At 45.5% G+C, this 20,179-nt stretch overlaps 1 protein-coding gene across 3 annotated transcripts in view; it reads right to left on the bottom strand.

The window, feature by feature from the left end:
• Positions 1–13,840: 13,840 nt before the first annotated feature.
• Positions 13,841–20,179, bottom strand: part of ADIPOR2 (adiponectin receptor 2) — a 167,774-nt gene continuing 161,435 nt past the window's right edge. For all 3 annotated transcript variants that reach the window (XM_053718851.1, XM_053718852.1, XM_053718850.1), the window contains one exon: positions 13,841–17,030. In XM_053718851.1, the coding sequence (XP_053574826.1) occupies positions 16,902–17,030 (129 nt within the window). In that variant the 3' untranslated portion in view covers positions 13,841–16,901. The remainder of the gene's footprint in view (positions 17,031–20,179) is intronic.

Here is a 20,179-nt window from a genome sequence, read left to right as displayed (position 1 = left end):
AGAGAACTCTTTTGAACATGTATCTTCAATCCATGCTGTTGAAGAAACAACAACAGTCCTCTTGTGTAAGATTCTGCTAAAAGATGGAGCTTGAACCAAGATATCGTCCAGGTAAGGAAACACCACAATATCCTTAGTTCGGATCAAAGACAAAAGGGTACCCAGTACCTTTGAGAATATTCTGCGAGCCAGACCAAATGGTAGAGCAACAAACTAAAAAGCAAACCACAGAAACTGATAAAAACCCTATCTTGGCCAAGACTAAGCGTTCCATATGAATAGGAACATGAAGGTAAGCATCCTTTAATTCTATTGGGACATAAACTGACCTTGAACAAAAGGCAAAATAGTCCAAATAGTCTTCATTTTGAAAGAAGGAACTTTGAGAACATTTTTGGATCTAAAAGCTCTGAACAAATTTCTCAAAGTTCCTTCCTTCTTTGGAGCAATGAAGAGATTTTAATAAAATCCCATTCCCTGTTCCAATAAAGGATCAGGAACAATCACTCCTATAGATTCTAGATCTGAAACTGACTGAAAAAAGGCCTGAGTCTTCACTGGATTTCTCAGAACATAGGACAGAATAAACCTTTCCCTGGAAGGCCTTGTTCTGAAACCTATTTTGTAACCCAGAGAGACTATATTTAGAACTGAGGGATCCTGAACAGAATTAAACCAAGCCTCCTGAAAAAGGCGCCTCCTACCAAAGAGTCTGGTTTGGGGGCCATACCTTTGTGCAGACTGCTTACACCTGTTCCGGTTTGAACTTGGCTTCCAGACAGAACCAGAGGAACCTTGCTCCTCTAACTCCAGTCACAGTAGAGATAATAGTATCCAAACCAGAACCAAACAACATCTTTCCCTGGAAAGACAGAGATAAAAGCCTGGATTTAGAAACTATATAAGCAGACCAATACTTTAACCATAAAACCCTTATAGAAAGAACTGCCAATGACACATTTTAGAATTAATCCTATTGATGTAAAAAAACAGCATAAAAAATTAAAACATTAGCACATTTAAGCAACTCAAAAAAAAAAAGGTTAAAAAAAATATAAAATTATGCTTACCTGATAATTTCATTTCCATCGTGGGGAAGAGAGTCCACGGCTTCATTCATTACTTGTGGGAAATAATAACCTGGCCACCAGGAGGAGGCAAAGACACCCCAGCCAAAGGCTTAAATACCTCCCCCACTTCCCTCATCCCCCAGTCATTCTGCCGAGGGAACAAGGAACAGTAGGATAAATATGAGGGTATAAATGGTGCCAGAAGAGCAAAAAACTAAATTTAGGTCCGCCCACCGGGGCAACGGGCGGGAGCCGTTGACTCACCTCCCCAAGATGGAAATTAAATTATCAGGTAAGCATAATTTATATTTTCCATCTAAAGGAGAGGAGAGTCCACGGCTTCATTCATTACTTGTGGGAACAAATACTCAAGCTCTAGAGGACACTGAATGAAAATGGGAGGGCAAGAGGCGGACCCTAATCTAAGGGCACCACAGCCTGCAAAACCTCTCCCAAAAACTGCTTCCACCAAAGAAAAAATGTAAAAACTTGTAAAATTTTGTAAAGGTATACATGGAGGACCAGGTAGCCACCTTACAAATCTGCTCCATAGAGGCCTCATTCTTGATGGCCCAAGAAGAAGCTACAGCTGTAGTCGAATGAGCCGTGATCCTCTGAGGAGGCTTATGTCCCGCTGTCTCATAGGCTAAGCGAATCATGCTCCTCAACCAAAATTAACAAAAAAGTTGCAGAAGCTTTCTGCCCCCTGCGCTTCCCTGAATACACCACAAAAAGAGATGTAGTCTGTCTGAAATCCTTCATAGCCTGAAGATAGAACTTCAAAGCTCGAACCACATCCAAATCATGAAGTAACCTCTCCTTAGGAGAAGAGGGGTAAGGACACAAAGAAGGAACAACGATTTCCTGATTTATGTTACGGATAGATACAACCTTGGGAAGGAATCCCAAACCAGTACGGAAAACAGCCTTATCAGTGTGAAACCCTCTGCAACACCTTCAAAACCAAGTTCAAGCTCCAAGGAGCGGATTGTCTAAAAACAGGCCTGATTCTGGACAAAGCCTGAACAAAGGACTGCATATCAGGAAGCTCAGCGAGTCTCTTGTGTAACAGAACAGACAATGCCGAAATCTGACCCTTCAAGGAACTGGCGGCAAGCCCCTTCTCCAGTCCATCCTGGAGAAAGGACAAAATCCTGGATACCTTAAACTTGTGCCAAGGATATCCATGCTTCTCACACCAGGACAAGTAAGTCCTCCACACCTTATGATAGATGCGAAGAGTGACCGGCTTCCTGACCTGAACAAGAGTAGCAATCACTCTCTCAGAAAACCCTATCTTGGCCAAGACTAAGCGTTCAATCTCCACACAGTCAGCCTCAGAGAATCTAGATTTTGCTAATGAAAAGGACCCTGTAATAGCAGATCCCCGCGACAGGGTAACCTCCACGGAGGAGACGATGACATTCCCACCAGATCCGCAAACCACGTCCTCCGCGGCCATGACGGAGCAATCAGAATAGCCGAAGCTCACTCCTGCTTGATGCGGGCGACTACACGAGGTAGAAGTGGCAATGGTGGAAAAATGTAAACTAGGTTGAACCCCCAAGGTACCGCCAAGGCATCTATCAGCTCTGCCTGGGGATCCCTGAACCGCGACCCGTATCTGGGTAGCTTGCAATTGAGTATGGACGCCATGAGATCTATCTCTGGAGTCCCCTATTCTTGGCAAATCTCCGCAAACACCTTGGGGTGGAGAAACCATTCCCCCGAATTGAAGGATTGCCTGCTGAGAAAATCGGCTTCCCAGTTGTCCACACCCGGAATGTGGATTGCTGAGAGTGAGCAGTTGTGGGAATCTGCCCATTCCAATATCTGAGAAACCTCCCTCATTGCTAGGGAGCTTCTCGCCCCCCCCTGATGGTTGATGTAAGCCACCGAGGTAATGTTGTTGTCTGACTGTAATCTGATGAAGCTGAACGACCCCAGAAGAGGCCACACCTTCAGAGCATTGTAGATTGCTCAAAGTTCCAGAATATTGATTGGGAGGAGAGACTCGTCTCAAGACCATCTTCCCTGTGTCATCCTGGCACCCCAAACATCTCCCCATCCTGCCAGACTCACATCCATGGTCACAATCTCCCAGGACGGTCTCAGGAAGGATGTCCCTTGAAACAACTGTTCCGGACGGATCCACCAAGAGAGGGATTCCCTCATCCGATCGTCTGAGATGGAACCTGGTGAATGGAATAACATTGATGCTGGACACCATGAGCCCGATCACCTCAATACTCTGAGCCACAGAGGGACTGGAGTAGGACTGAAGGACAAGACAGGCAGACGCAATCTTCCTGCGTCGCTGATCTGTGAGAAATATTCTCATGGATATAGAATCTATTATCATTCCCAGGAGCTCCACCCTGTTGCTGAGAATCAGGGAGCTCTTTCCTGGGTTTATCTTCCAACTGTGAGATTGGAGCAAAAGCAGAAGGGTCCTCCAGTGGTCATCTGCGAGGCTGAACGACGGCGCCTGGACTAGGATATCGTCCAGATTGGTGCGCTACAGCAATGCCTCTGGACCTGGCTACAGCAAGCAGTACCCTTAGAACCTTCGTGAACAATCTCTAGGCCGTCGCCAGACCAAAGGGAAGGGCCACAAATTGGAAATGTTGATCCAGAAATGTAAATCTCAGGAACCTGAAGTGATCCCTGTGGATTGGCACATGAAGGTAGGCATCCTTCAAGTCTATTGTCATTATGAACTACTCCCTTTAAAAATAGGGGTAGAATAGATCTGATTGTTTCCATTTTGAACGATGGAACAGCCAGAAATTTGTTTAAACATTTTAGGTCTAGAATCAGGCAGAACGTGCCCTCCTTGTTTGGGACCATGAAAATGTTTGAATAGTACCCTAGACCCCTTTCTGCTGGGGGTACTGGTACAATAACTGAGAGAAAAGAGATCCCTCACACAGTCTAGAAAGGCTTTTCATGTTTCTGGTCTGGAAGACAGATTTGACAGGAGGAATCTGCCCCTGGGCAGATGAGTTCTGAACCCTATCCTGTATCCTTGGGCAACAACCTCCAGAACCCAAGGGTCCTGAACGTCCTGCAACCAGGCCTCTGAAAAGAGAGATAATCTACCCCCTACTTGGTCCAGAGAACGGTCGGGGGCCGACCCCTTCATGCCGACTTTGTTTCGGCGGGCTTCTTGTTCTGCTTTGACTTGTTCCAAGACTGAGCTGGCTTCCAAGCATCCTTGGACTGATCCGCTTTCATAGCGGGCTGTTGGCATGGGGCCTTATTCGCAGAAAAGGGACGAAAAGTAGATCCCTTAGGTTTAACCTTCTTATCCTGCGGTAGGAAAGCACCCTTGCCTCCCGTCACTGTGGATATGATCGAATCCAATCCTGGACTGAACAGGATCTTTCCCTGAAAGGGAAGGGATAACAGTCTGGACTTAGAGGTCATGTCCGCAGACCACGACTTTAGCCACAGAGCCCTGCAGGCTAGTACAGAAAACCCTGAAACCTTAGCATTCAGGTGAATAATTTGCATATTGGCATCACAAATAAAAGAATTAGCTACCCTCAAGGCCTTAATTCTCTCCTGTGTTCCCCCCTCAGGCTGCACTGGGCACACCCTTGCTGTGGGGGTAGCGGGAGGTGAGGTCCTCAGGATTCCTACAGCCTGGGTCCATTTGGACTGGAAAATGACTCCCGCAATGTAGAAGTGGGGGTTATGCACCACATCCCTGCCGAGGTCCTGTTGGGAAACGACCTCGGCCACCTTGTGTCCGCCTTTGTGGGGGATGCCTCTCCGGATACCTGCCCAGTGACTACCCGCCAGCAGGCCAGATGCCAAGCCACCTCACCAACTCTGGGGACCCAGGTAAAACCTACCACCACGACTCCTACCTTTCCCCGATGGCCCGTCCCCACTAACCCCAAACTTACTGACACCCCCTCCTGGGCAACCCCCTCTGACTTAACTAAAGAAACCTTGAGCGACCCAACCCTAGCCCCTTACCGAGACCGAGTAAGTGCTGACGCCCAGGGCCCCGGAGACGAATGGTTCCAGTGGGAGGGAGAGCTCCTGTACCGGATATCCAAGAGGAGAAAAGGACCAGTGCCTAAACGCCAGCTGGCTGTACCGAAGAAGTTTCGGTCCAACCTACTGAACATAGGGCATGACATCCCCTTAACCGGCCACTTAGGAAAGCAAAGGACCCACCACCGATTGATTTAAACCTTCTTCTGGCCAGGCATTACAGCCGATATTAAGGAATAATGTAAATTCTGTGAGGTTTGCCAGAAGGTAGGAAAGATGGGTGACCATACGAAAGTTCCCCTCCATCCCCTGCCTATCATTGGGGAACCCCTTAGCCGAGTGGCAGTAGACATTGTGAGGCCATTATCTCGGCCCAGCCCCTCAGGGAAGAAATACATCCTTACAGTGGTGGACTATACCACCCGATACCCCGAGGTAATCCCCTTGGCCAATATCAAGGCGGAGACCATAGCAGATGTGATGCTCCGGATATGCACCAGGGTAGGCTTCCCTCAGGAAGTGGTTTCCGATCAGGGAACGCAGTTCACTACGGAAATCACTCAACAACTCTGGGAGTTGTGCGGGATTAAACCCCTGCACAGCGCCCCTTACCATCCCCAAATGAATGGGCTGTGTGAGGATTAACGGGACCCTAAAGCAACTGTTTGTACGTTCTCGGCCACTCACAAGGACTGGGAGAGATTCCTGCCGCGCCTCCTCTTTGCATATCGAGAGGTGCCTCAGGAATCCACCGGGTTTTCCCCCTTTGGACTTCTATATGGTCGAAAGGTTAGGGGCCCGCTAGATTTGGTACGAGCCCACTGGGAGGGAGCCACGGGGGGGGGGGGAGAGCCCTCTGTTGTGGAGTACGTACTCCAGATCAGAGAACGGCTGAAGGACCTGACTGCCCAGATACGCGAGAACCTTCAAGCCACTCAGCACAGGCAGAAGTGATGGTACGATCGCAATGCCCGTACCCGAACCCTGATTGTGGGACAGAAGGCTTTGAAGCCTGTTAAAACCGACAAGCTACAGGCCTCTTGGCAAGGACCTTACTGGGTTGTGGAACAACTGAACAACACCACATACCTGGTAGCGAAGTGTTCAGATGAAAGGATCCGTCGGACCTTTCATGTGAACATTTTAAAGGCATACATAGAGAGACCCAGAGATGTGGCCGCTATCTGTGCGCCGGCAGTGGAGGACTCTGAAAGTCTTCCAATGCCGGAGCTTCCTGGACCTACTGACACCCCCCAGGGGGTGGATGACATATCCCTAGACGATAGGCTAGAGCCCAGACAGAAAAAGCAGGTCCGGCGGTTCTTGGAACAACTCTTGAAGTAACTTGTTCTCTACTGTCCCTGGGTTTACCACCACAGCCATCCACCGGGTGGAGACCCCCTGCGACAGGCTGCCTACAGGGTCCCAGAGGCCGTCAGGGACAGTATGCACTGGGAGCTCCGGGGAATGTTGGACCTCGGTGTCATTGAACCGTCCAACAGTCCCTGGGCCTCTCCGTTAGTGTTAGTACCCAAGAAGGACGAAACTACCCGGTTCTGCGTTGACTATCATAGACTCAACGACAGAACCACCACTGACGTCTATCCCATGCCCCGAGTAGATGACCTGTTAGATCGAATCGGCAAAGGCCACTTCCTGACCACCCTCGACCTATGCAAGGGTTATTGACAATTCCCCCTCGACCCTGAGTCCGTCCCCATCACTCCCTTCAGCTTATACCAGTTTAAAGTAATGCCATTTGTATGAAGAACGCCCCAACCACTTTCCAAAGAATGGTAGACCGCCTGTTGGATGGCCTCCAGGACTATGCCTGTGCATACCTGGATGACATCACCATCTATAGCGAGACCGCCGGCCTAACCTTGAGGCCAGATAAGTGTACCATTGGGTGCTCGGAAGTTCAGTACTTAGGACACCGAGTCGGCTGCAGTAAGCAGTGACCCAAGCTGGCCAAAGTCGAGGCAGTGGCTAACTGGCCCACCCCCAGGACCAAAACCAAAGTCCTTGCCTTTCTGGGTACTGCAGGCTACTACCGGAGGTTCGACTCTAATTACAGTACCCTCGCCAAACCCCTGACTGACCTGACCCGTAAACGACTTCCGACAGGTCCTGTGGTCCCCCGAGTGTGAAAAAGCCTTCCAGAGTCTTAAATCTGCCTTAATCTCTGCCCCAGTACTGGCCACTCCTAACACAGCCAAACATTTTTCTGTCCACACAGATGCCTCCACGTTCAGGTTGGGGGCCATACTAAGCCAGGCGGACGAGAAAGGACAGGACCACCCCATTGCCTACATCAGTCGCAAACTGCTACCCCGAGAAGTAGGCTATGCGGCGGTTGAGAAGGAGTGTCTGGAGCTGGTATGGGCTTTGAAGAAGTTGCAGCCCTACCTATATGGGAAACCCTTCACCGTCCTTACTGACCACAACCCCCTAGTATGGCTCAACTGGGTTTCCGGGGACAACAGGAGACTGTTGAGGTGGAGCCTAGCCCTGCAGCCATTTAACTTTGACATCCAGTACAGACCGGGAAAGAGCAATGGGAATGCTGATGGACTTTCCCGGCGGACTGAAGTGGCATAAACTCCTCGGACATCCCCAGGCCGACCCGTGTGTGGATCTAGCCGGGTCTGCTGAACTGGAGGGGGGAGTTGTCACGGATACTGGGCTGCAGGGGCTGAACCCTTACCCCCCCCCCCCCCACAACCTCACCACTGTTTCTCAGTGGTTTTGGGCTCCTCAGAGCAACCACAATCTCTGGAAGCTTTTGTTTGCTTACTTTGTGAAGAGCTGGTGTATGACCAGGAAAACCCTCCTAGGCTGGCCGGGCTCCTGGAACTCACGGTCGGCCGCCTCAGAATGGACACCCGCCTAACTCCTCTCAGGCTGGCCGGGCTCCTGGAACTCACTGTCGGCCACAGGACACCCGCTAACTTTACCCCTGGTCTCTCCAGCAGCCCTTTGCCCCAGAGCTCCGCTCTTTTGGGGATTGGTGGCCCCTAGGGAGGACAAGTGCTGTGGCAATTATCAGAGGGGAGCTCCTTTGGGAACTGGGGTTTTTGGACACCCCTAACCCCATAACTTCAACGGACTGTAACTCCGGTCCCCAGTAACGAATCATGCTGATTTTTGGACTGTGGCATCTGGGGACATAGAGCTTTAAAATGTCACTCTGGAAGTGCCGCCGCTCCCCCGGGTTCACCACAAAACCATCACCACTCTGTCCTGGGATTCTGTGAGACTATGGCTCCTATGGAGGTGCCGGGCTGTCTGGGGGGCGGGAAAACTGTGGCATTGTCTTCTGTACTTATCAAGATGAGCTGTCTGTATAAAAGGAGTGTGTGTTTTCTGAGTTTGCTTCTTGTAAGGAAGACACAGAGAAAGCACTATCCGTAAGGAAGAAGCGGCCGAACAAAATAGCAGATTGCCCAACCTCCAAGACAGAGAACACCCTCCAGGCAATCCAGGACGCCAAACCTACTCACAGATCTCAAAGTGGGAGAGGCATAGAACCTCTAATTTATATATATATATATATATATATATATATATATATATATATATATAAATATATAAAAGTGTCCACTGTCACCCCCAAGACCTGAGGATAAACAACAGATCTCAGATCCTACACCTAGCCGGACCAGCCCAAGTAACGGCAGATCTGAAAGCAAGGGAACCGAAAGGAACTCCAAGACCGGCCCCCAAAAGGGCGGAAGAATGGACACAGCCACTTCAACCAATCGAGCAGGCGTTAGACCCAAGGAGATCTAGCAAAGTCACCCAACTAAGTCTCAATGCGGAGCCGGCAGCTTCCCAGATGGAAAGGAACAACTCAAAGAGCAGACCAATCCCTGAACCAGATAAAACATCTGTTCCAACCTCCCAAACAATGGAGAGGCCCCTAAAAAAGGAACCACACCTCTGTAAGGAGGACAACGAGACCCCTGAAAAGGAGAGTGTCGATAGACACCTGCCCATAAGACAGGAAGTCATAGGAAGAACCGAGAGGACACAAGGCCACGTCACTGACGAACACGGAAGAACCCCTTAAAACACCATTGTGCTAGTACACATACCAGGCGCAAAAGTAACAACTGAGCAACCGCAAAGCTTCCATTTGCTAGGCAGGAAAGCCCACCATCAGGTCACGTTAGTTGGCTGTCCCAAGGTACCCGTATCGTCTGGCGCAAGACAAGCCCCAAGGACCCCCAGCTCTCAGTAAATCTGGCCAAGTTGTAAAACAGAACAGCCAGAACAAGGGCTAAGCCCAAGTACCCCGGAAACTGGAACCCCCAGGCCAGTCCTAGGATCATAAGGTCCGGTAACATCCCACAGCGGGATCCACAAAGAGAAAACGCAGAGTAAAATCCTCAACAACCAGAAGATCAGAACAAGAAGCCCGGGCCCCACCAATGTTTAGACCAATGTTTAGATTAAACAATCTTCCAGGAACATAAATCCCTCATCTGATAAAAAAAACAGACCTCCCAGGGAAAAATCCAGAATAACCCGGATAACAAGAGCAAGAAGCCCTTGCAAGTCCCGACCCAAATAGGAAGAGACCAGCCCTTGCAGGAGCCCAACGCTCCAAAGAGCCAGGGCCATAAAAGGACACTAGAGTCAACAGGCGTCCAAGAAACATTAACATGATTGTGCTTAAAAAGCGCAGCTAATCCCCCTTAAGGGACACAAGGCACTGCTCATTTTATCAACCTCCAAAGGAGGAAAGGTTGAGTAGACCTCGCCGGGGATCGAACTAGCAACCCTCAGTTTGCTACAGTACAGAGTAGCCACAGAGCATTAGTATCCTGAGCTAGCTGTCCAGCTAGCCACAAGCTCAAGACACAAGGGAAACCGTGACGACAAGTGACCCGAACAGAGCAACATCACGCCTCCACATTACCTCAGATTCGAAGTCAGACGACAGTAAAACATGGTTTTGGATGCCACCTGGATGGCAATACCTGAACCATATGAGTGGAAAACCACTAGGTCCTCTTCTATCCCAAGGAGGAGATGCAGAGCATTCCCAACACCAGGGAAGGACCCCTAACCGGAGCCCAAAAAGACCTCACTGTCTAATATCCCGAAAAAGGAACAACCAATTCCCAAAGGGAATCCAAGTCCCCCGAAGGTGACCCATCCACAAGGAGAAACGGACAAAATTCAAGAGGTCTCAATGGGGAAGAGAACCACTAAAGGAACAAGTCCAAAAAGGTCCGACCCGACCGGCGGAAAAGAGGCTCTAAACCCTCTAATCTCCCCACCACGTGGGAAGGAATACTCTAAGTTCCAAGGGTATCGGAAGCAACAGAGAGTGAGTGACGCAGCAAAATTCACTGACCCAGTCATTAGAGAGACAGCTATATAAGACAAACAATCCCGAGAGCAGCACGGACCCGCAAGTCCTCTCGAGAATGCTTAGCTGAAACTTGTAAAACAAATAACAAGAAACACAAATAATGTTAAAAGCACTCGGCACCCCAACCTGAGTATATTAGGCGCCACTTGTCTGAATAAGCCGCGAGACAGAAGATCTGAACCCAAGCAGGACCAGTCTGCAACCAGGGTCATAACTGCCAAGCTGGCTAAATCCGCCCTCAGAGAGGGAGGAAGACAAACATGGGACTAACATGTCCCGAACAACTTCCGTAGAAGCAAACAAGTATCGATCCCAGAGAAGTTCCCGCAGGAAATATAGTATGAAAAATAAAATTCATCCTAACCCGATAAAATAAAATGACAGGCAACCTGAGGGTTAATGCCCAAGAAGAACAGAAAGATCCGCAGGACCAGCCTAACGGAAACCCTGTTCTTCCAACCAAACTGGGAAGGATCTCAATAACAAGACTTAATGGAGATTACTTCATTCCCCCCATGTCTAAAGAGGTGAGCCATTCAAAGGAGGAGCCTGATGAGTCCCAAAGCTGAGAAGGGTAGGGTTCCCAAACAGCTCAAAAACATTTCTGAGTAGAACACAAAGGCGAGCCAGCCTGTAATGAAAAGCACAACACTCAGGAACAGTTACACCCGCAGGGAACTGCACATGTCCTCCTGTGGCTGAGAAACATGGGGCAATTGGGCACTAACACAATCGCAAACAAACATCTGAACTTTGTAGACGTGCAAGCACCGAAAGTATGTAAAAGCGAAAACGTGCCACAACCTCCGGGGGGAACAATCCACCCTCTGAGGAAAAAAACATAACCTGGGTTACCCGCATGTGTAGTAGTAGGGAGCGGTAGGGAACTCGCCTTACGGAGGACAGGGCCCCCCGAGGCGGATGGCTCAGCAGTCCCTTGAATCCTTGAGCAACAAGGCACTCTAGAACGGCCTAAAGAACATAACTGACTGACCTGAGAAAATGGGGCCAATTTGCATTTGTCACAGGATGAAAAATCTGAATCAGAAAGTTGAACAAGTCTCAACATCAGTATCCTCCATAACTGGATAAAGGAAACCAAAAAATTGACTAAACATAAAACAATTTAAACGGCACCTGACACCCACAATGGCTGGGGCACTCACCACCTCCTCTGAACCAGACACCAGCGGACTAGATTTCTCAGTCGCCACACAGTAAGGAATGCGGAAAAAGGAGACCAGAACGTAAACACGCCCGGTCACAAGGTTGTTATTTTCCAAAAGCCACGAACCCAGTTAACACTACACATAAGCAGATTGAATAACAAACATTATTAACAAAACCCTGTTCAATAATCCCCCTCAGGAAATATTAACCCTCGATTCCAAGATACTAAAGGAGTCCCACTGAGACCCTGTATTTTTCATGTGAGTTCGCAGGGACAAATGAGTTACAGTACAATCATGAAGTAAATGAAACGATCTTACCGGAATCTACGCCGTGGAACAGGAACACAGCCCTTCAAGTGTGAGGGATAGTAGCCTCGCCCCCACCATGGGCTTGAGAGAAGAAAGCAGCAGCGAAGCGAAGTTAGACAACGCTGATTGCTTGTGGAGTTGTTAAAATGAGTCGGGATAATTTCGCAGAAAGACTCTTCCTGCATCTCCGGACTCTAACTTTCATCCTAGCCCTAACTGAGAGGCTGACAGGATTACTTAAAACTCCCGTCCCATGTCGAAGAGTACTACCCTCCATAAGAGACAAAAACAAACTTCTGACACTTCTCTGCCAACCTCCTGGGACGAAAGGCAAAGAATGACTGGGGGATGAGAGAAGTGGTTGGAGTATTTAAGCCTTTGGCTGGGGTGTCTTTGCGTCCTCCTGGTGGCCAGGTTCCTATTACCCAAAAGTAATAAATGCAGTTGTGGACTCTTTCCATTTATGAAGAAAAAAGGGGACTCATTCATGAAGTATAAAATTTATATCTGGCTTGGCACCAGATTTCCCGCACGGCTATTTGCCAAGAGGTGGAAACGTCACCTCTTAGCAAAACTGCGTTCTGCCATGGGCAGCCTGAGCAGCGAATGGTGTAAACAAATAAAGAGCTTTCAGCATTAAGTACTTTAAATTTCATGAATGAAAGACCCCTTTAATTGTTCACAAACGCGGGAATTGACAATCACTATAAAAAATAAAAAAAAAGTAAAAAAAAAAAAAAAAAAAAAAAAAAGAAGAAAGGAGGTTCACTAGACCTTGGTTTTAATAGGAGTATATAAAAGGAGTGTATGACTATGTTATATGCTACCATACTATTAAAATATATATATATGGGTGGAATGGAATATATAAAATAAAAAAAAACAACAAAAAAAAAACACAACAACTGGAATGTATGTATGTATGTATGTATGTATAGGGTACTTGTAAAGAGAAAAAGAGAGGGAGATGCGAGTTATTTCAGTATCCATTTCTTCTTTTGGCCAAAAGCTAGTCCAGCAATCAAAACATCCAATACATATTACAAACATCATACATGTAATCATGTGCTGGTGAACTGACACTTAGCTAAACTGCACAAGAGTACAAATAAAAAACAAAAGACAGCGTTTCAAATTGCTTCTTTAATTAACAGAAATTGTGAATAATACAGAGAGAAATGAGAATTAGACTCCCCCCCCCCCCCCAACCGCATTAGGCATATCATCCCCTGGATGTGCTTTGCTGTTACGCACAGTAAACATTTAAAATATTAATAGTAATAATAATAATAATGATAGTATTAACAAGGCCACTATTTACTGAGGATCAAAGCAGGGGACAGGATGTATGACAAGCTACAATAAGTTCTGATGCGCACGGCTGGCAGGGAGACCCACCCCCCTCACCCCCAATGACAGCTGAGATAGTAAGGCATTCAGGCAAAGCTGCCCAGAAAAGATGTCTCAGGATAGCCTTATGGGGTATAAAAGGGAAACTGTACAATGGAGCAGTATCAGTAAATCTATTCTGCCATGACATGTTAGTAAAGGGTGTAGTGTACCTGAACAAGACTGAACTATCAACATCCCACTACCTCTTTGTTTTTAGGGAGTTGCTGATATTTAGTAGAATATAAGCTGGACACAGACTCACAGCCCCAGCTTACAAAAATAAATGCTATCCATTAGTATTGTCGTTTCAGAAGATTGGAAAGTTTCCTGTTTTTGAGAGACATGCTGCTTAACCAGGTGTGTGAAATACAACCATGTCCTGCCATGAATAGGCTCGATCCTACACTACATTTTGTCATGACAATCTCTTTAAAACTCAGTACTGCCAGAGGAGTCTGTGAAGCATAATAACTTACTTGATCAGTATAAACGTAATTGAAGTCATGTGAACCAAACAGACTGCAATTTATTATTATGAAAATTATAATCAATGACATGCAAAGTAATGTAACACCGAACTCAAATACTGAATGGCTTAACCCTTTGGCTGTCAGAGGGCTGAAATGCAGTTTTGCAATATGTTCCAGTCTTGGCAGCCAATGAGTTAAGCGTGCAGTTCCACACATACATGTTTATCCCACAGTATGAAATATGGTTTACAAAATTCCAAAATGACATAAGATGGAGAAACACATTTAACAGAAACACACGCAGAAGGCCAACTAAAATTAAAATGGATAAACACCTCATAATTATAAAGTGTAAGATAAGACATTTTAACAAAAACAAACAGTGCTAATACGGACATAAGTGGAACTGCACCACTGAAAGCCGTATGAGTGTGCACATATATTATTTATACACACACGGATACAGCTACGCTCTAAATAGAGAGCAAAATAAAAATGTTATTTCTTTGCCTGGTGTGGTTATCACTTGAACATCTCTAGGGTCAAGGTACGGGTCATCTTTAGATGGAAGTAGCTCATCAGTACTATATATCCAAATATTGTGAGTACGTTATGAGCTTGATATGGCCTGCATACTAAAAAGTTGTAGTTTATGTAGTAAGTTTCCTGAGGGCAGAAAGGAAGTAAAAATATGCTAGGTTCAAAAGGGACATGATACTCAAATGTTGAAGCACTTGAAAGTGATGAAGCATAATTGTAAAAAACGGACTAGAAAATATTTTCTAAAAATCTCTTTGTAAAAAAATGAAGATATTTACCTTAGAATTTCCTTAGTAGCCACGTCTCATTGTAAATGGGCTTTAAGCAGCCATTTAGGATGCTAGTCCCAGGACTTGCAAGGGATTGTGCATCTGGCATGTGCAGACACAGCCATGTTATTACCTTCCTAAGTTTAAGGAAGTTTACTATGAAATCTCACAAGATTACAGTAAAACAAAGTATGGCATCAGCACTGATTAAGCCGATTGGCTGTTTTTTCCCCAGCATGTAGCTGAAGGATAAATACACACACACACACACTGTTGTGCGCTAAACCAATTTTGAGGTAAAATATATTTATTTTTACAGAGATGTACAGGTGATATTTTCTTATTAGCTTTTTACAGTTATGCTGATTCACTTTCAAGTGATCACATAGGTATTATGTCCCTTCAAGGATTAATCCTAAACAGTCCAGGAAACTTGTAGCTCATCGTCTCCCCCCATATAGACTTATATAATTACATTTCTCTTAGTGTCCTTTGAATCTAATCATGTGACATTAGCCATTGGGTAACCTATTCTTAATACTGCTCAGGCATTCTTACAATACTACAGGCTTTTTTTGTCCTCACTTTAAGGCAGGAGCTATGATCGAATTCTGGAAGTGAAATTAGCAACAGAATTCGGTGTCCTCCATCTTTTTTTATTTTTATTTAAATAATGCACTCTTATTGGGTTTCAATTATGAACACCAGACAGAATACACTTGTCTTTACATTTAAAAGTAAAAATGAGGCTTGATCTTTTTTGTTGCCAACATATTTCATTCTTACAACTAATGAATGTTGAATTAGGTTATTGCATTCATCAAGCTACTAAACCTCTAACAAAATACTACAACTGCTTTTTACAGTATTGGTGAAACCCCAACAGGAAGATTACAGTGGTGATGAAACGTTGCAGCTAAATGTTTGGTTCAACATTTTCAGAAGGGCGTTAATTTTCTTCCTGAACAAATTGGAATTACCTAGACATTGCAGAGATGCTCAAACTGCCATCAAAGAGTGTTAACACAATATGGTAGAAAGAATTGCATGTATAAGACATACTGTGTATCCTTCACTCTACAAGACATACACACAATTTTGCCTGGTTTTAAAGACAACCAATTTGTGAAAGGGTTTTAAGCCAGCACAGATTAATTAACTGTATGATTCTTGGAGGGAGTTATATACCCGCTTATTTGCCCCAAGGTTCCTAGAAATCAAAGGAAGCTCAGAAGTCCCAGGTGCACACACTGCCATCCTGTGGCAGAGGCTGTTCAGTCTTCAAAAAAGACCTATTTTTCCCCAGTAGTGTTTAGAAAATCCCTAGCAGTCTGCATGATGACCATATAATCCTGTATCCAATTCATTTTAGAGAGCGAAACCTCCTCTGACGTCCTCTGGTAGAAAAATGGGATGGACGTTATCTGCTTTTGCCATCCATTACTTTTAGTGCAAGACCTTCAGTGACACTCACTTCTTGAACCCCCAACACCATGCCTGTGCTTAATTTCCACACACAGATAAGGGTCAATTACAAAAATTCACAAGTTAAATGTTAGTTAATAACCCTTAGCCAGTTCGTAATTGTGCAAAATGTTTCTGTGAACAGTGTGTGGTACTGAACAAAACAATTTGATTTTTTTTTTGTTTTTTTTTGTGTGATACTTTTCCTCTATATCTTAAAAATGTCTAGAAATTTTCTTTTCAACAGAAAATTATAAAGTGTTTTCGCTTTTTTTTTTTTCTTTTTTTTTTTTCTTTTTTTTACATAACCACCCCCCCCCCCCCCGGCCCATCCCCTTATGCTCTTGATATTCCTGGAATATTATGGAGAAAAAAAAACTTTTAAAGACTGAATCTTACCAGAGCTAAAGGAAAATATATTATATGACCCCTCTCCCAAATGAATTTATAACTATAAAAATAAATAGACATTCGCCACTAGAGGCCTGCAGGGTTTCAACTCCACAGGAAACTGAAGCAGCAAAATAATTTAACTATGTCAGTGCCAGAGAAACAAACAAACAAAAAAAAAACCTGCCCCCTTCAGAACCCAAAAGGTTTAAAGATAGGTCACCCTCTCCCCAGGAATAAATTATCTTCATACACTTGGTATTGAATCGCTGAGGTAAGATTGTTAGGTTCTGCAGTCTGCCTGGGCTCTGCGTGTGTTTGTCCGTAGTCTTCTCAGATCTAATGTCAAACAGTGATGGGGGTCTCTCCTCCTCCCCCCATCTTGGTGTGGTGGCTGGACAGCCATTGTTGCATTCCCTCCTGTACATTGTTTTCTACAGAACATCTTGGGCTGCACAGCCACCACCTACTGTGAAGCGGAACTCCTGTAGGTTGGACACACCATGGAAATGAACAAATGCTCCGGCCACTACAAAGATGTGGAACAACTGATGAGAGTGGAACTGTGGAGAGAAAGAGAGCGCAAGTCAAAATCACTTCACTACACCTTTCTTGCTACTTTCTGCTGTATATCACTTCCAATATTTATTTTTATATGTTTTGTTCCCAAGGCTTCCTTCTCGCATTAGAACTATCCCCATCATTTAGTTGTTCTAGGCAAATCAATTTATAAAGTCATTCGTTTGGGCATAAATTATGAAGTAGGAGTTCACATTCTGTCACCTATTAATGGAACGTTATAATCTGACACATTTAGAACATAAAATCCAAATGCTCTCTTGAATGATATTATTCAGCTGCAAGTCTTACAGATCTAAGGAATATCATCTTACCTAAACTACAGCTGGAAGTGCTTTAGTTTCTCATTCTTACAACTTGCAAGAAAAAAAAAAAAGGTACGTAAACCTGTCCATGGCACATAACTGCACAACACATGGTTAATCAGCCAATATTTGATTATGCTCGGGCAATAGTTTCCTGAAATATAGAATTAATATAGGGGGATGGAGGACAGACCTGCACTTGCACAGTTAAAATTGAAAAAAAATTGAAAAAACATAATTTATGCTTACTTGATAAATTCCTTTCTCCTGTAGTGAAGTCAGTCCACGGGTCATCATTACTTATGGGATATTAACTCCTCCCCAACAGGAAGTGCAAGAGGATCACCCAAGCAGAGCTGCTATATAGCTCCTCCCCTCTACGTCACACCCAGTCATTCGACCAGGAACCAAACGAGAAAGGAGAAACTATAGGGTGCAGTGGTGACTGGAGTATAATTAAAAAAATTAGACCTGCCTTAAAAAACAGGGCGGGCCGTGGACTGACTACACTACAGGAGAAAGGAATTTATCAGGTAAGCATAAATTATGTTTTCTCCTGTTAAGTGTAGTCAGTCCACGGGTCATCATTACTTATGGGATACCAATACCAAAGCTAAGTACACGGATGACGGGAGGGACAGGCAGGATCTCTATACGGAAGGAACCACTGCCTGAAGAACCTTTCTCCCAAAAACAGCCTCCGAAGAAGCAAAAGTGTCAAATTTGTAAAATTTGGAAAAAGTATGAAGAGAAGACCAAGTTGCAGCCTTGCAAATCTGTTCAACAGAGGCCTCGTTCTTAAAGGCCCAAGTGGAAGCCACAGCTCTAGTAGAATGAGCTGTAATCCTTTCAGGAGGTTGCTGTCCAGCAGTCTCATAGGCTAAACGTATTATGCTACGAAGCCAAAAGGATAGAGAGGTAGCAGATGCTTTTTGACCTCTCCTCTGTCCAGAATAAACGACAAACAGGGAAGAAGTTTGTCGAAAATCTTTAGTTGCCTGTAAATAAAATTTCAGGGCACGGACTACATCTAGATTGTGCAGAAGTCGTTCCTTCTTTGAGGAAGGGTTAGGACACAATGATGGAACAACAATCTCTTGATTGATATTCTTGTTAGTGACTACCTTAGGTAAGAACCCAGGTTTAGTACGCAGAACTACCTTATCTGAATGAAAAATCAGATACGGAGAATCACAATGTAAGGCTGATAATTCAGAGACTCTACGAGCCGAGGAAATAGCCATTAAAAACAGAACTTTCCAAGATAACAGCTTGATATCAATGGAGTGAAGGGGTTCAAACGGAACACCCTGTAAAACGTTAAGAACTAAGTTTAAGCTCCACGGCGGAGCAACAGATTTAAACACAGGCTTAATCCTGGCCAAAGCCTGACAAAAAGCCTGAACTTCTGACAGACGCTTGTGTAAAAGGATGGACAGAGCTGAGATCTGTCCCTTTAACGAACTAGCAGATAAACCCTTATCTAAACCTTCTTGTAGAAAAGATAATATCCTAGGAATCCTAACCTTACTCCATGAGTAACCCTTGGATTCGCACCAGTGTAAATATTTACGCCATATCTTATGGTAAATTTTCCTGGTAACAGGTTTCCTAGCCTGTATTAAGGTATCAATTACTGGCTCTGAAAATCCACGCTTTGATAAAATTAAGCGTTCAATTTCCATGCAGTCAGCTTCAGAGAAATTAGGTTTTGATGTTTGAAAGGACCCTGAATTAGAAGGTCCTGTCTCAGAGGCAGAGACCAAGGTGGACAGGATGACATGTCCACTAGATCTGCATACCAGGTCCTGCGTGGCCACGCAAGCGCTATTAGGATCACTGATGCTTTCTCCTGTTTGATCCTTGCAATCAAACGAGGAAGCATCGGGAATGGTGGAAACACATAAGCCATCCTGAAGGTCCAAGGTGCTGTCAAGGCATCTATCAGGACCGCTCCCGGGTCCCTGGACCTGGACCCGTAACGAGGAAGCTTGGCGTTCTGGCGAGACGCCATGAGATCCATATCTGGTTTGCCCCAACGTCGAAGTATTTGGGCAAAGACCTCCGGATGAAGTTCCCACTCCCCCGGATGAAAAGTCTGGCGACTTAGGAAATCCGCCTCCCAGTTGTCCACTCCTGGGATGTGGATCGCTGACAGGTGGCAAGAGTGAGACTCTGCCCAGCGAATTATCTTTGATACTTCCATCATCGCTAGGGAACTTCTTGTCCCTCCCTGATGGTTGATGTAAGCCACAGTCGTGATGTTGTCCGACTGAAACCTGATAAACCTCAGAGTTGCTAACTGAGGCCAAGCCAGTAGGGCATTGAGAACTGCTCTCAATTCCAGAATGTTTATTGGAAGGAGACTCTCCCCTTGAGTCCATGATCCCTGAGCCTTCAGGGAATTCCAGACAGCGCCCCAACCTAGAAGGCTGGCGTCTGTAGTTACAATTGTCCAGTTTGGTCTGCTGAAGGGCATCCCCCTGGACAGATGCGGCCGAGAAAGCCACCATAGAAGAGAATCTCTGGTCTCCTGATCCAGATTCAGCGTAGGGGACAAATCTGAGTAATCCCCATTCCACTGACTTAGCATGCACAATTGCAGCGGTCTGAGGTGCAGGCGTGCAAAAGGAACTATGTCCATTGCCGCTACCATTAAGCCGATTACCTCCATGCATTGAGCCACTGACGGGTGTTGAATGGAATGAAGGACACGGCAAGCATTTAGAAGCTTTGTTAACCTGTCCTCTGTCAGGTAAATTTTCATTTCTACAGAATCTATAAGAGTCCCCAAGAAGGGAACTCTTGTGAGTGGTAAGAGAGAACTC

The sequence above is a fragment of the Bombina bombina genome, chromosome 6 (genome assembly GCF_027579735.1).
Source record: "Bombina bombina isolate aBomBom1 chromosome 6, aBomBom1.pri, whole genome shotgun sequence".
Taxonomy (NCBI): domain Eukaryota; kingdom Metazoa; phylum Chordata; class Amphibia; order Anura; family Bombinatoridae; genus Bombina; species Bombina bombina.
The sequence above is the reverse complement of the archived record's forward strand: the minus strand, read 5'-3'. Positions and strand labels throughout refer to the sequence as shown.